This window comes from Lissotriton helveticus, chromosome 11, assembly GCF_964261635.1.
Source record: "Lissotriton helveticus chromosome 11, aLisHel1.1, whole genome shotgun sequence".
Classification (NCBI taxonomy): Eukaryota; Metazoa; Chordata; class Amphibia; order Caudata; family Salamandridae; genus Lissotriton; species Lissotriton helveticus.
Genome location: NC_136072.1, coordinates 92,145,089 through 92,159,991, shown reverse-complemented (window position 1 = coordinate 92,159,991; position 14,903 = coordinate 92,145,089). Strand labels below are relative to the sequence as shown.

Here is a 14,903-nt window from a genome sequence, read left to right as displayed (position 1 = left end):
ATCCTCAATGTTGAATTTCATTAATTTTAGTTACTCTGATTATCAAAATGTGTTCATCCCACTTAGTTATAGGACAATTTGCATTACACGTAAACAGGTGGGCTATGATTTATTTAGTGTGAAGGAATGGGAGAAAAAGCTGTTTAAAAGATACATTTAGAAGGCAATTGTAGGTATATCAGCAAAATTTGCTTGTAATTATTTTGAGATTAAAGCATATGTATTGTATCCATCAATCAACCTTTAACAAAAAAATATTTATATATATATATATATATATATATATATATGTGTGTGTGTGTGTATATATATATAGATATATATATATATATATATATATATATATATATATAGACTGATATATCCCCTAAACATTAACAAAGGAAAAAAGTTGAAAACAATGAGTTTTATAAAGATACCTGAAATTTCTCAACTGTCCAATTTCACTCACTTGAAGGTCCTTGATCCTGAAGTGTTACAGCTATCGACATGCACGATGGTGGGGACAGGCCATAGAAGAATTTGTCCATAAGCATGGCAAAGACTTTCTGACGGCTCACAGGTTTGGGTCGTATGCTGCAATTCAAGAGAAAACATTGTCGAAATGGTAAGGGTTATTTAGCCTGAAATTTCAATTTATGTGCTACCAGTTTGTTTCATGGGACTGCTTCAAATTAAGGGCATCAATTTCTGCATGTAATGATTTTAATCAGGAGTGCAACTATCCTAACTGTCACCAAGGATTACAAAGTTGTACATCAGTCTATTACATCTACTTCGAAGTGGATTTGGAATGCCAAGATAAGAAAACAGTGGGGATAAAAATGTATTTCACTTTGCCAACTTTTGATTCTACTGAAAGAGCTGAGCAGGTACTGTCTTGTTGTTGTCACAGTTTTTATTTAATTTGAGTTCATGAAGTAGGCTGGCAATAGTATGGTGAGGTCCTCCAATACCTTCTGATAATATTTAGTCAGTAAAACGTAAGCAAACCACAACATGACAAAAGCTCTTTCCATAAAATACCTACAGACAAACAAAGCAAGGACTGGCAAAGTAGGACACTTCCCAAATAGACTAACTCTAACAAGCCTCCACATTAAATCACCTGAAGAAGGAACTAAACGTTGTACATCATTCAGGATTGAAGAAGGTGGCCATAAGTAAATGTCAACGTGCACGGGGTCAGACTGATTTGCATATAGCCATGTCTGAACTGGGGTGGCAGAGTGGGCTAAAGAACTGTGATGGATTAAACCCAGATCTTTTGACTGGGTGTGAGTGTTTGATTGATTCAGATGCTCCATCCATCACCACCCCCTTTTGTACCGCTTTTGGCCGCCATAAGTGTGGCAGGGTATGCTCAGACGTGAGTCCCTTGCTCACTTTGCTACTGGATTCAAGCAAGCCGGGCTGAAGACGGCTGGAATGCCAGAAACCGGTCCTCGGAAGCTTGTTTCCGGTCCAGGGAAGACATGGCTTGGCAGTTCGGGCTGGACTGTTCCCACGAGGCAAAGGGTCAGACTGATTTGCATATAGCCATGTCTGAACTGGGGTGGCAGAGTGGGCTAAAGAACGGTGATGGATTAAACCCAGATCTTTTGACTGGGTGTGAGTGTTTGATTCAGATGCTCCGTCCATCACCACCCCCATTTGTACCGCTCATTAATTGCACCAGCAGTGCTTGTGTTGACTTTAGAGTAGAGTAATCTATACCGGGAGAACATGTTTCGGTAGGTAAGAGATTTATATTTCATTTGATAGTCGCTGTTATCCTTTCCAAAGACGTAGCCCTCCAAACTTGCCTCCACTTCCAAAATCTCTGCTAATGCAATTTTTGGAGTTTGTTAATATTAATGCACTGGATTATTGGAGATTTGAAGTGATATGGTTAAGCAGTGAGACATCCAATATTAATTTCCGATTAACATAATACAGTACCAAAGAATGCTCTCTGATATATGGTGTGGGTGACCAAACTTAACTTTTAATTTCTAAAGAAGCTATTTGTTTTTCTAGCTGGACTTTGGGAAGGTTATCTTTGTATGGCTTGCAGGTTATATCACTGCACCGTAAAATACTTTTGTAATCATACTGCAAAAAGATAGGATGTAAAATCCATAACCATAATTTCTTCTTTGTGCTTTAATTTAGGAAATTCTTTTTAGAGAATTTTGGTTTTAGCCCTGTCCATTTGAGTTTTAGGCCTGCCCATTTGCAATTAACTTGTTTCTATTCTCTCAGGTTAAGTGCGTTAGGCGGTATTTGAATGGACAACCCTTGATAAGTATATTCAAATGTTTATGTAAGCTTCAGCTGGTCTCATAGCTCTTATAGTAACAAATAAAGCACTTTGCACATAGGGTAGTTAGGATGGCTTTGTGCAGCACCTTGTGTGGGTCCGTTTGATCCTGATACTGGGATTTTGGTGGTATGTATTACAATGGGTTGGATGGAAGACCTAACCCAAATAATCCAAGGAATGTCCCACTTTTCAGTATATTGCTAAATCTCACTATGAACAAATAGGTACTACCTGTTTACAGGTTCTAATAATGACATCAGCATTTTTTATGCCAGATTGAGTAAGTTAACTTTTAATATGTGCCATGTGTACTTGATGTGAGATGCACAACATGACTATGGATCCATAGTGGAGCACGTGTAATGGATAATTAATAATTTGTTTTGTATGTATTGTGTATGCTAACAGCAAGCATATATTCAGATTGCAGCATCCTACAAGAGTACAGTCCTCTTCACAAGAGACGCTTTATATTGTATAACCATCCTTAAGTATTCCTGCTTTTAAACACAGTGAGGAAAATGGCAACATGAATACGTTTGTCTAAATAAGTTTGGCAATCACTGTAATGTCACCCATGTACCATGGGTTGCTCACTTGTATTGAGTTATTGAGGCATGGGGCGAGTAAGACGTACAAGTTTCACTTGCAGGTTTGCTTGCACCTGTGGCGGAGTCACTTCTGGACCTCCTCCCTGGCAACCATGCTCTGCCTCTCTTTGGCTCCTTCTGCCTCTATTTTCCTTTAATGTTCAAGATATTTGGCAGCTGCTGCATGAGAGTAGGCATGGGTGAGTTCGCAAGTAACCCAAAACTCCCCTGCGCTACCCGGAGTTCCGCAAGCAGCAGAGTGCGTTAGGTTGCACATTTCGCACTGATTTTTAACACCGGATGTTTGTCCCACGTTGGAAAATCAGTGTGAATGACACTATACGTAGCACAAGAAGACACTGTTTCTTTCTTCCACTTGAGTAGATGTTCTTCTCGAGCCGCAGCTTCCTCAATGTGAAGGGAAGGTTTCTCACCACAAGCTGTAGCGGCCATCCGCGACCTTCTCGGTTCAGAAATCTCACCGGGAGGTTGTCTGGAATAAGATTTTCCTCTCTTGTGCTCGTCAACTTAACGTTGGCGAACGTGGGAAACATTCTGCACCGCACGCGCAATACGTGGAGCGTAGGGTGGGAAAAAGCCCACGAGCAGAGCATAATTTCATGCCCAGGCCTAATCAAGAGCTCACGGTGAAGCGCCATCAGAGAATTATTCTAGATTAATCAGGCTGTGCAGTGTTTACCATATACCAAGCATACGCACCATCCGGAATACTCTTGGTAAGCATTGCGGTTGCTAAAACATGTTTTGAAATTTAAAGACATACTTTTGGAAAACATTTAACAAATTGATTGGTTTTTTTCAGGTATGTCAATGCAAAAGGGTATTTCAATGATGTAGCAGATGCCTTGGAATCAGCCAAAGAAGAAATTTTCATCACAGATTGGTGGTTTGTACATATTTTTTTTATAATAAAATAAGGATGTGTGATCTGTCTTAATTATCATTGGAAGGTATCACTTAGTCTGCAATGTGAGTGCAGCTAACTCTCATTTAAGGCTCTAACATTGTGCCACCTTAAGAAATCCCAAACTATCATTGTGTAAGGATTCAGCAGAGTTCAGTCACTGTACATGTGCTTTTCGCTTTGTTTGCAGAGGTCTTGTTTGAGCTCTTGGAACAGCTGAGCATTTTCGAGCATCAGTCTGCTGATGCAAGCAGCACCATTTTTGTTTGACATTCACAGCAGCTATCAAATAAAAAGTTAGGCCTTGCGGGTATTAAGAAAGGGATTATATCGCATTGCTAGAAGTTAAGTCCTTCGAAAATTGAATTCCTCTTTTTTTCTGGTAGCTCCTGCCAGCTTCCTGTTTACTCGTCGCCGAATATACTGTCCAAGACAGGTCTCTGCTCCTAGCTGCCTTGGGGGAGGATTGAACTCTTCATCTCATACCAGGGTACTAATGCTCCTTATGCTGAACTATAATGTGGCAAGAGGCTTGCATAAACCAGCCCAGACTCTGGTCTTGTCCCGCTTGGATGCTGGTATTGCTGCTTGGTCTGTATGCTTCTGCTTGACTTGTAGCTGGCTCAGGTGTGCTGCAGTGCATACACCAGCTCTCTTGGGATGCAAGAACTTGCTTCATGATTGCATGCCTAGCCTTCAAAGCTATTCCATTCCTGGAACCTGATTAATAGAGGTCAGGTCCCATCAGTAGTCATACTATTGTAAGGTTATACAATCCTAATTTTTAGAAAGAACTAACAGTTGGAATCCGTATTAATCAGACTTGTGGGATTGGCTTATTTGTTATAAATGTAAATGTTTTTGGATTTGTAAAGCGCTTATCACCCAGGGGTCTCTAAGCGCTGTACAAATACCGCTGTGGAACCCTTCCTGGCCTGTTCCTGTGAGGTGTCCACTCCCGGGCACCCCCAAGGTGAAGCCAGGCATCCTAGCGTTGTGAGGGCCGGTGTAGCGATTAAGCAAGCTATTGCCCAGAGTTGCAGAGTGGAACCCCATGATTAGAGTAGGCACCGAGGCGAGAATTATCGGTTCCGAAGACATTGAGCCCAAGACACTGCCGCGACGGGGATTGAACCCTGGTCCGGACCAGACCTCTGCCTCAGGGTCTGCCGCTCTAATCGGTGAGCCACACTTCTCCATGTATAACATTTACTAATTTCTGTCAATGGCTGCACTTTCTCGAGACCAGGAGATTCTCTGTCATTGTTAGTTTTTAACATTATTTTACATGTTTTCTAGCAAAACGTCTTGGTGGGCCTGTATCGGGTTCTATAAAACATTTTATAACACTGGAATGTTGGGAGCTCCATGTCAAGTCATGTCAAGTTAAGATTTATATAGCGCTCTACTCACCCAGAGGGTCTCAAGGCGCTTTGGGGAGGGGGGTTTCGCTATTTATCAAACAGCCAGGTTTTTAGTTGTTTTCTGAAGGAGAGGTGGTTCTGTGTAAGGCGGAGGTGGGTGGGGAGAGAATTCCATGTTTTGGCCGCTAAGTAGGAGAATGATCTTCCTCCCATGGTGGCTTTTCGGATTCTTGGAATCGCGGCAAGGGCTTGATTGGATGATCGAAGTTGGTGGGTGGGGGTGTAAAAGGTCAGGCCGGTGTTGAGGTAACTGGGTCCTAAGTCGTAGAGGGACTTGTGTGCGTGGGTAAGGAGACGGAACTTGATTCTCTTGTTGACGGGGAGCCAGTGAAGGTCTCTCAGGTGACCGGAAATGTGATTGTGGCGGGGTATGTCTAGGATGAGTCGGGCGGAGGCGTTCTGAATGCGTTGGAGTTTTTTCTGTAATTTGGTTGTGGTTCCGGCGTATAGGGTGTTCCCGTAGTCCAGCCGGCTTGTGACAAGTGCTTGGATGACCGTCTTTTTTTTTTTTTTTATATTTCTTTTTAATAAAACTTTTAACAACAAGAACAAAAAAATTAAATAATCAAGGCAGTACAATCAATTGAACGGCAAAGCGTCCTGCGGGGAGGAAAGCATAATATCATAATACAATCATTGACAGTGCAGGATGGGAGGATTGAGGGATGTAGCAAAACCGGAGTCAGACCAAGCAACAGATTAGCGGGAATGTTGGGTCACGGGGAGGGAGGCTCTGCCGCCAAGTTTGTGAAGGGTGGTGTACATATGTCTCCACGATAGGAATTCCATTGACCCCAAACCTTACCCCACTTGCGAGGCCTGCCACGTGCCACATACACCGTCTTCTCCCTGAACATGCACCAGTCCATATTCTCCTTCCATGCCAGAACTGTGGGTGGCCTCTGAGAGCCCCATTATTGGGCAATATCCCTCTTAGCAATCATATTGCCAAGGGTCACCCACTGAGTCTGTGCCGAATCATAATCATTTGGCTCCCAAACAGTGACCGGTCTTGTTTCGGTGGGGATCCATCGGAAGATCTTTTGGAGCATGCGTAAGATGTTAAAGCATGATGACGAGACGGCGTTGACTTGTCTGGTCATTGAGAGGGAGGAGTCTAGAATGAATCCCAGGTTGCGAGCATGGTCCGTTGGTTTGGGCGCGCTGCCTAGGGCCGGTGGCCACCAAGAGTCGTCCCATGCAGAGGGGGATGGTCCTAGGATGAGGACTTCCGTCTTGTCTGAATTCAGCTTTAGGCGGCTACTCCTCATCCACTCGGCTTCGTCTTTCATCGCTTCGTGTAGGTTGGTTATGGCGGTGTTTAGGTCTTTGGTGAGGGAGAGGATCAGCTGTGTGTCGTCAGCGTAGGAGATGATGTTAAGGTTGTGCTGGCGTGCGATTGATGCGAGGGGGCTCATGTAGACGTTGAAGAGGGTGGGGCTGAGGAATGATCCTTGTGATACTCCACAGATGACTTCGGTGGCCTCTGATCTGAAGGGGGGGAGGCGGACTCTCTGGGTTCTTCCGGCGAGGAACGAGATGATCCAGTCCAATGCTTTATCTTGTATCCCGACGTTGTTGAGGCGTTATACAAGGGTGCTATGGCAGACCGTGTCAAACGCTGCAGAGAGGTCCAGGAGGATGAGGGCAGCTGTTTCCCCGTTGTCGAGTAGTGTTCGAATGTCGTCTGTGGCTGCGATGAGGGCGGTCTCGGTGCTGTGTTTGGCTCGGAAGCCGGATTGTGAGGGGTCGAGGGAGCCGTTAGACTCGAGGAAGGCGGCGAGCTGGTTGTTGACAGTCTTCTCAATGACTTTGGCAGGGAATGGGAGGAGCGAGATGGGGCGGTAGTTCTTAAGTTCGGTGGGGTCTGCTGTAGGCTTCTTCAGGAGGGCGCTGAGTTCGGCATGTTTCCAGCTTTCCGGTAAGGTAGTGGTGTAGAGGGAGCAGTTGATGATATCCCGGAGTTGGGGTGCGATGATGGAGTCAGCCTTGTTGAAGATGTGGTGGGGGCATGGATCCGTTGGTGATCCGGAGTGGATGGAGTTCATCAGGTGGATGGTGTCTTCGGTGCTGATCGGGGTCCAGGCGCAAAGGGTGGTGGCGGGGGGCTTCAGTTCGGTGGTGAGGGGAGTGAATTGTTAGCCGAAGCGGTTATGTATGTCAGCGATCTTGCTGTGGAAGAACGAGGCTAGGGAGTCTCAGAGTTCTTGAGAGGGAGTGATGTCGTTGGTGTCGGCGCTGGGATTGGTAAGCTCTTTGACGATGTTGAAGAGTTCCTTGCTGTTGTGGGCGTTGTTGTCGAGTCGATCCTTGAATGCTGATTTCTTGGTGGATCGGATCAGCTGGTGGTGTTTGCGGGTGGCGTCCTTGAGGGCGGTCACGTCTGTGGTTGGGTTTTTTCGCCAGGCTTTTTCGAGGGTGCAGCAGTTTTCTTTTTTTTAGTTTTTGAGGTAGTCATTAAACCAGGTGGCTTTTTTGCTTCCTGGCTTGTTGTGGTGGTTGAAGACAGTGACACGATTCAGTGACTAATGGCTCGAATAGGCATTCCACTCCCCCAGTCTAGTGTTTGTCTTTGTATTTCTCTCTTTTTAATTTAGAACATTCTACCTTCAGTGGGTGGAATGTTCTAAGAGGCGTATAGTTCTTCTGCCTCGGGCTATACCAGTTGGTAAACATGCTCTTAGTTATAGGCTTTTGCCTGTAGCTTGGGCCTATAATTCAGGTTCAGGGCCTCTAACAGCTGGTATAGCCCTCTGCAGTGGGCTATAATGCTAAGGTAAAAATATATAACACTAGGATGTCAAAAGGATTCCATGCCTGTTTGGCAGGCCTTTATAGTGGAGTTACCTCATGCTAAACTACAATGAAACCAGATTTGGCAATACAAAGTGTTTTGTAATTGATTGAAAATGTGTTTGCAGGTTCGAACAATAAACAGAAGTAGCACGCACACTCACTCAAAGTCTCTCCACCCACATTCCTTATTAAAGACACTTCAATCCGTATTAAATATGCTGGACCCATTACTGGTCGTTTTTCTCTCATCCTATTAACTGTCCTCTTGCAGTTATGGCCCTTTTAGTTCATCTTTAAAAAAAATCTATTTTTTGCTCTGTTTTAGTATGTTCTGTCCAAGTTTCCTTCTCCCCGCTTCCCCTTCTCCTACTATGCCTACCAGTCTTTTTTTAATTTTCTCTTTCCCATTCCTTGTAATTTGTCTTTCTTCTTATCTAGCATTGCGTCATGTGCATACCATTTGGATCTCATGACATGTGTTGTTTTACTTGTGTACATTTTTAGGTTGAGTCCAGAAATATTTCTTAAAAGACCTGTTGTGGAAGGAAATCGCTGGAGGCTGGACTGCATTCTTAAACGAAAAGCTGTAAGTTGTTTCTCTGGTTTTCAAGTTTTTTTTTCTACACATCTTCGAGTTAGACATATGATCGTGCACACTTTTATGTGCAACTATGCAGCGGTCCACGGAGAGGACGCTATATTAGTTAGTTGCATGTTAGTAGCGTTTTGTTGGTTGCATTCATTCTAATTTTAGTGCACAATAGCACTATAGATGACTACTTGAATTTCTTTAAACTTAGTGTATTTGTTCATGTTGTTCTCTGCTCTCATCTTTTACGCAGCAACAAGGTGTGAAGATTTTTATCATGCTCTACAAGGAAATGGAAGTTGCTCTAGGAATCAACAGTGAATACAGCAAAAGGACGCTCATGCATCTGCATCCCAACATTAAGGTATTGGCTCCCAGTATAGCACAAATGAGTATTGATCGAGGCGCTTGATGCCACTGTGGTTTTGTAGCCATCCCTGTACATCATTGATGTTACTGTCCATACCAGTGCTACCATTACATTAACACCATTGAACTGTTTTATTGCCATGTATATTGTGTCAAAGTAAACGAGCTACGCGCTGTACTTATTTTCAAGCTAATTTTCCATTGAAATACTGTTTTTGGTCAGTTTTTAACCCTGCCCCAGTTTCATAAATATATCCAAAGTATGGAGTGCAGGATGGCTAAAAGTGAGTAAGTTGACTCAGTGTGATGCAGAACTTGGTATGTGTCCCAATGGCCTCAATGGGGTACATTTTGTCAGGGATCAAGCACATATAGTATGCGAGAACACCAAACATAACATGAAGAAAAAGACAATGCTGGTTAAGTGACCAATTTAAATGGTTGTTGAGCTGACGTTTAGCTGCCCACCCATGTATGGGATTTAATAAGAATGGAGTTTCTGGTTTACAAACCTCACTATGAAAAAAAGAATTGATATGCAATGTAGTGGGCAAGATGGTCGCAACACCACCGTGGAGGACAAAGGTGTGTCTCTGTCGAGGAGCAAACGAGGAGGGAAATGCCCTTTTAAAAGTATTTGTTTTTAGGATTCACAAACTCCTAAGTTGTAGTGTGTGGAAGAGTGTGCACATTTCTGGCTGCTTTCTATCCTTATCATGCCCATAAATGCTCCCAGAGCTCTGCAAACTGAAGACTGTGTTGTGAATATAAAAAAAGGAATGCAACAGGTTAAAAAGGAAGGGGTACGTAGCATAGCTGAGGACTATGCAATGTGACCAATGTTGAGTCTGCAGGCTGGGTGATTGTGGACCCACCAATCCTCTTGTTTACGAAGGCAGTGCTTGCTTGGGGATTGCTGAAAGATTAGGGCCATATTTGATGTGCTTCACTCAGATTGCTTTTCTACTGGCAATGGCCCAAGGGTTATGAGAACTGCATAATTTACACAGGGTGGCACGGGCAATGGCTAAATCCCAATACCTGGTCTGTGCCCCATTTGGTTTTTCAAACAGAGAGCTTGCACATATGGCCATGCCTTGAGCCCTGTACTGTTGGCCAGTGGACTGCACATTTGGCAGGCCATTATTTGTGTCAACTATCTGTGGGTGCCTCAAGTAATTGCATTGGTCATAAGAACAAAGTCCATGAGGTGCTCAGTACTCGAAGGTTACTAGTGCAGGTAGGGGTCCGGCCCACAGGTGTGCCTACTGCCTGCAAGGCATTACTGCCTGCCATTCCACGTGCCCACAGGTCACATACTGCCTGCCTGTCAAGCAGAGGTAACGCGCACAGCATGTCGAAGTTTATGATGTGTGTTCAGTGGCCAAAGGTTCTAGCTACATGCAATGCAAAGTGAGGTATTTAGGTTGTGCCTCATGTGTAGTATCTGCTAACAGAGGGATTGCACACAATCCATAGCTGCATCCCTTTTCAGTCAGGTGTAGCAGGCAGTGATTAAAGTATATCAGTAAAATCAAAGAACATATTAAAATCAAAAACTTTTAAATTGACTGGAAACACATTTCTTGATGGACATTATTGTTTTTAACTACTTTGTCAGTAAGTTGAAGGGAAAGTGAAGGGAGATTATGGGTATGAAAAAATACTAAAATGTACCTGCAAGTATAAATCCTTCTTTTGTCTGCTCATGAATCCACAGATTATATCACTAATGACTGGGCATGGCCCAGAGCCATGCATTTTTTGCTTTGGTAGGGAGCATTGGAGCAGGCCTGTGTACATAAAAATCTGCATGAAGTGCAGATGATGTAATTTGTGGCTTTATGTTTGAAGTTACTGATGATGTTTATGAGTTAGTGGCTGGGTAGGGCTTAGTGAGTGGATATAAGAATATGTATTTGTGTGAGCGGGTGACTGGGAAACTAGGTGGCAAGGTTATGCCTCTATATTGCAGTTAAAATTAAGACTTACCAAAATATTACATCCTTTGTATCCCCATTACCACTACCCAGTGGAAGTCTAGGTAAGTGACTTCTTCTGGCACTTCCCAAAACGAGGATGACTCTTGTATGTCATTTACTCTTAGAAATTGTAGTAGTTTAGTTCAGGGATTCTTTTTTTGTTTTGCTTTAGGGATTGTAATATATTGCATTCTTCAAAGAAAAGAAAACATTGGACTGGTTCCCCAGCCTTTCTTACAGTTCCATTGTCTTACCACACACCCCTCTTCCTCACAAGAGAAACACCCTTTGTTCAGCAAACTAAATGTGGTCACTTCTTCCCTTCCATAGGTCTCATCTCTTATTTTTTAGGGTATCCCACTATCAAGCTGCTTCAGGAGTAATGCTCCTTGGAATGACAATACTCAGAAAAGAGACCACAAATTCCCAGTGATCACTTAGTTTCAAGTGTTCCACCAACATACTCCTTCCATAGTGTGTCTAGCCACATTTCAGAGATAGTATCAGCTTTTCAGAGTGCACAAACAAATACCCTGGTTGCTGCCCTCGGGCTAAACCAGGGGTTACTAGCCATGATGTCAAGTCTCCTCCTGCTGCATCTTAGACATCTTAAATAAGGACCAGGTACTTGCTTGAAGCCACAGTCCTGCTGAGGAACAGTAACAGTAGTGTGTTGCTACTCCTTCTTCATTCTGTCAGGTCTTACCTTCTTATCCTGCTAATCATTAACTTATCAAGCCAACAGCTCAATTTCTTAATCGCTGAACAATGCACTGACACATGTATCCTTCTTGTTACCTCTTTAAATACGACTCTTATTGTGAGTTATCTGCTGGTACTAGTTGACATCTCATCCCATAGATTGTGTGAGTGTCAGTGAGAGATATCAGTAGCTTTTGGATACAAGAGCAATACTGTAAAATATAATTATGTGAAGTGTGTAAAGTCATTAGTGATATCTTTAGATATGCCTTTACTGATGTGACTTGAGAAATTGTGCATCAAGACGAGCAAACTCTTCGGAAAAACTGGAGCAATGCACCTTTTTTCAGCATTCCATCCTTTGTGGTAGAAATTAACTGATGCTGGAGTTGGTTCTGGAATCATTTCCACCCCACTTTATAGATTAGCCCCCAGCATTATTGTAAGCGTACTGAACCAGAGCTGGTCTGTATTGCAACCGTGCAGCCAATCAGATGGGTTCCTGTAATTAGAGAAGACAGCCAGTCCGGTTATCTATAACACCACATAGCCTTCCTTGACCAGGTTTGCAGGCTATGAAAGTTGTATGGAACTGAATGGTCAGTCGAGTGCCTAATGATGCCACATGCCCCCTACCTGTAGTCTGCCACCTCTGGGACTAGAATCCCACCTGCTTCAATATGCATGGGCTGGTAAAGTGAGAAATTCCTCCTGCTCCACTGCGCTGATATGCGGGGAGCCATTTGATTCACCGTAGATATTTTAGTGCAGACGTCTTGTTCTTCTGTGAAATGGAGGACCACTGCACTCCAGTATAGGCTCTCTTGTAAACAGTGGTTTGATGCAGTTCAGGGCTCATGGTATTCACATATCCCTTTTGCATATAGCCAAAGATCCAATTCAATACTGGTCACACTTAGAAGTTCTTAGTGCAAGGCATGTTAACCTTCCTCGAGCTGCCTCAACCTGCTGGTTGTGCTATTCCTGTCTCTTCTTACTATGAAAAGGGATTCCAGGCCCGTGTTTAAAATACATTTTTAAATTAAATCAAAGTCTAATATTAAGGTCTGTTTGGTTTATTTACAGCAGTTGGCAAATGACAATGTAATGTACCTATTCATCCAAATTTCAGTAGGTATTTTAATATCTTTTACTAAACTACTTTCTTAGAGAATGGAAATCCTAATTCATCAGACTCATTCATTTGACTGAAACATTAGCTAACTAGGCTCATCTAAATTCCAATCAGAGACTCTTGAAATTCTGCAGCTAAGGTTCCACTCAAAAAGGACCATCTTAGTGAAGCACACACCAAGGGACACAGGCGTGGGGATACGCTCAGTCCATTGTATTTAAGCAGACTGGGTGTTAGCCCCCTTTTCCTGACTTGATAGAGGGAATGGTCTTTGATTTAGAAGACCAGTAAGACAAAGGTTATTCATTTTAAATGAAGGCCTGTGCCTACTGGTAGATTATGTGGTGTACAAGTGATACTTAACAATTCCTAATTCTATTGGTCCAGAACCCATTAGAGACACTGAGTCTAGAATATACAGATACTTAATATACCTGGGAGATGGTGAATGATCACTCCATGTTATTAAAATAATGTCGTTAAATATCGACCACTGATCTTAGATCAGTTGAAGTGTAAATTGATTTAGACATGCACTAAGCAGAGAGCATAATGGAAACACCTATTATACAATTACTTCATTGCATAATAGTAGTGAGCATAATGAACTTGACCATCAATATACATAAGAGAATGAACCGAGAGGTGTTTTGAATGTAACACAAAATGTTTTTAAACTTGTTTGTTAAAAACAACATATCCCACAATGCTTCACCATAATGAAATGTATGTAGGACTCACCCAACCGTGATCAAGACTTTCTAGTCGAAATGTGTTAGTGGTGTGATTAAACACTTGGAACATTGTACAACTGGAGCATGGCATATTTCTTTGGTAAATAAAATTGTGCATGGGCTCAATTCCGCTCCGAATGTTTAGCCCGGCCAAGCGCACGTTGTGTTAGAATCGCGTTGATGGTAAACCATATATAGGAAATTAGTATGTCATGGCAGTTTGCCGAACTATTCATTTTTAAGTCCAATTGAACTGTATGGTCTCCTATAATTAATCCGACATATTGTTTGACTCCGAATTTCTCATGCTACAGGTATGTTAATTCACTTTTTGTTATCCCACATGTGCCAAGTAGTTACGAATGCCAGAAGAGCACTTTACACATTGAGCCTTCCTCATTTTTGATCAGCTGAAAATCAAGTTGAAGCTGTTCCAATGCTAAATGGCAGTGGGCCCAAGTATGCGGTTGCAATTAATACTTCACCTTTTTCTTTAGGTAATGAGACATCCTGATCATGTGTCATCCTCTGTGTATCTGTGGGCCCATCATGAGAAGATTGTGGTCATTGACCAGTCTGTTGCCTTTGTCGGAGGGATTGATCTTGCGTATGGCAGATGGGATGATGATGAGCATCGGCTTACAGATGTTGGCAGTGTTAAGCGAATATTAGCAACACAAGCCATGTCAGCAATGAGCAGTGCGGTAAGACATTTTTTGTTCCTCTCATGCATACAGTTTGTCCCGGCGTACTCAATTGAGTGTATAGGGAAGCTCTGTTATTGGCCAATATACCTCTCTTTGGTATGAACAAAAATGCAGAATATACATTACATTTCTTCCTACTAACAGGCAGAGTCTTCCCATTGTACATCTTTGTTATGGGGAGTATTACGTGTGAACTTGTGCTTTATTTGCAGTTCGACTTTGTTCTCAATCCATATAGTCTCCTATGGGGTCCTGCTTAACTTTTCCAAAAGGCCTGCTTATTTTAGTATGCATTCCCAAAGTGGCATGTGTCCTCCCAAGTATTAGCCCCCAATATTTGAAAAGCATAGATTTGTCACACACCAACAAAATTGACATATGTTGCCCATCATCTTATATATCGGTCCAGCCAGTTTTATCTGTACTGCACATGCTCATGGGCACACATACTTGCAATGAAGCAATTCACCCTTTACTTTTACCAGCAGGGAGGCCAAGTCATGTTTTTTCCCAATATTTTACTCTGTACATTGTATCTTTAGATTTGTTTAATTTTACCCGAAGGTCCTTTATATCAAAAGTCCAGGATGTTGACCTTTATGATAGATGGCTGTCCAGCTGGAGAAACTGACATTTAAAGGTACC

At 42.7% G+C, this 14,903-nt stretch overlaps 1 protein-coding gene across 2 annotated transcripts in view; it reads left to right on the top strand.

Annotated features, from left to right (window-relative positions):
* Nucleotides 1-14,903, top strand: part of PLD1 (phospholipase D1) — a 499,520-nt gene that overhangs the window by 307,027 nt on the left and 177,590 nt on the right. For both annotated transcript variants that reach the window (XM_078665562.1, XM_078665561.1), the window contains 5 exons: nucleotides 458-607; nucleotides 3,719-3,802; nucleotides 8,545-8,626; nucleotides 8,883-8,993; nucleotides 14,049-14,255. In XM_078665562.1, coding sequence (XP_078521688.1) covers nucleotides 458-607; nucleotides 3,719-3,802; nucleotides 8,545-8,626; nucleotides 8,883-8,993; nucleotides 14,049-14,255 — 634 coding nt within the window. The remainder of the gene's footprint in view (nucleotides 1-457; nucleotides 608-3,718; nucleotides 3,803-8,544; nucleotides 8,627-8,882; nucleotides 8,994-14,048; nucleotides 14,256-14,903) is intronic.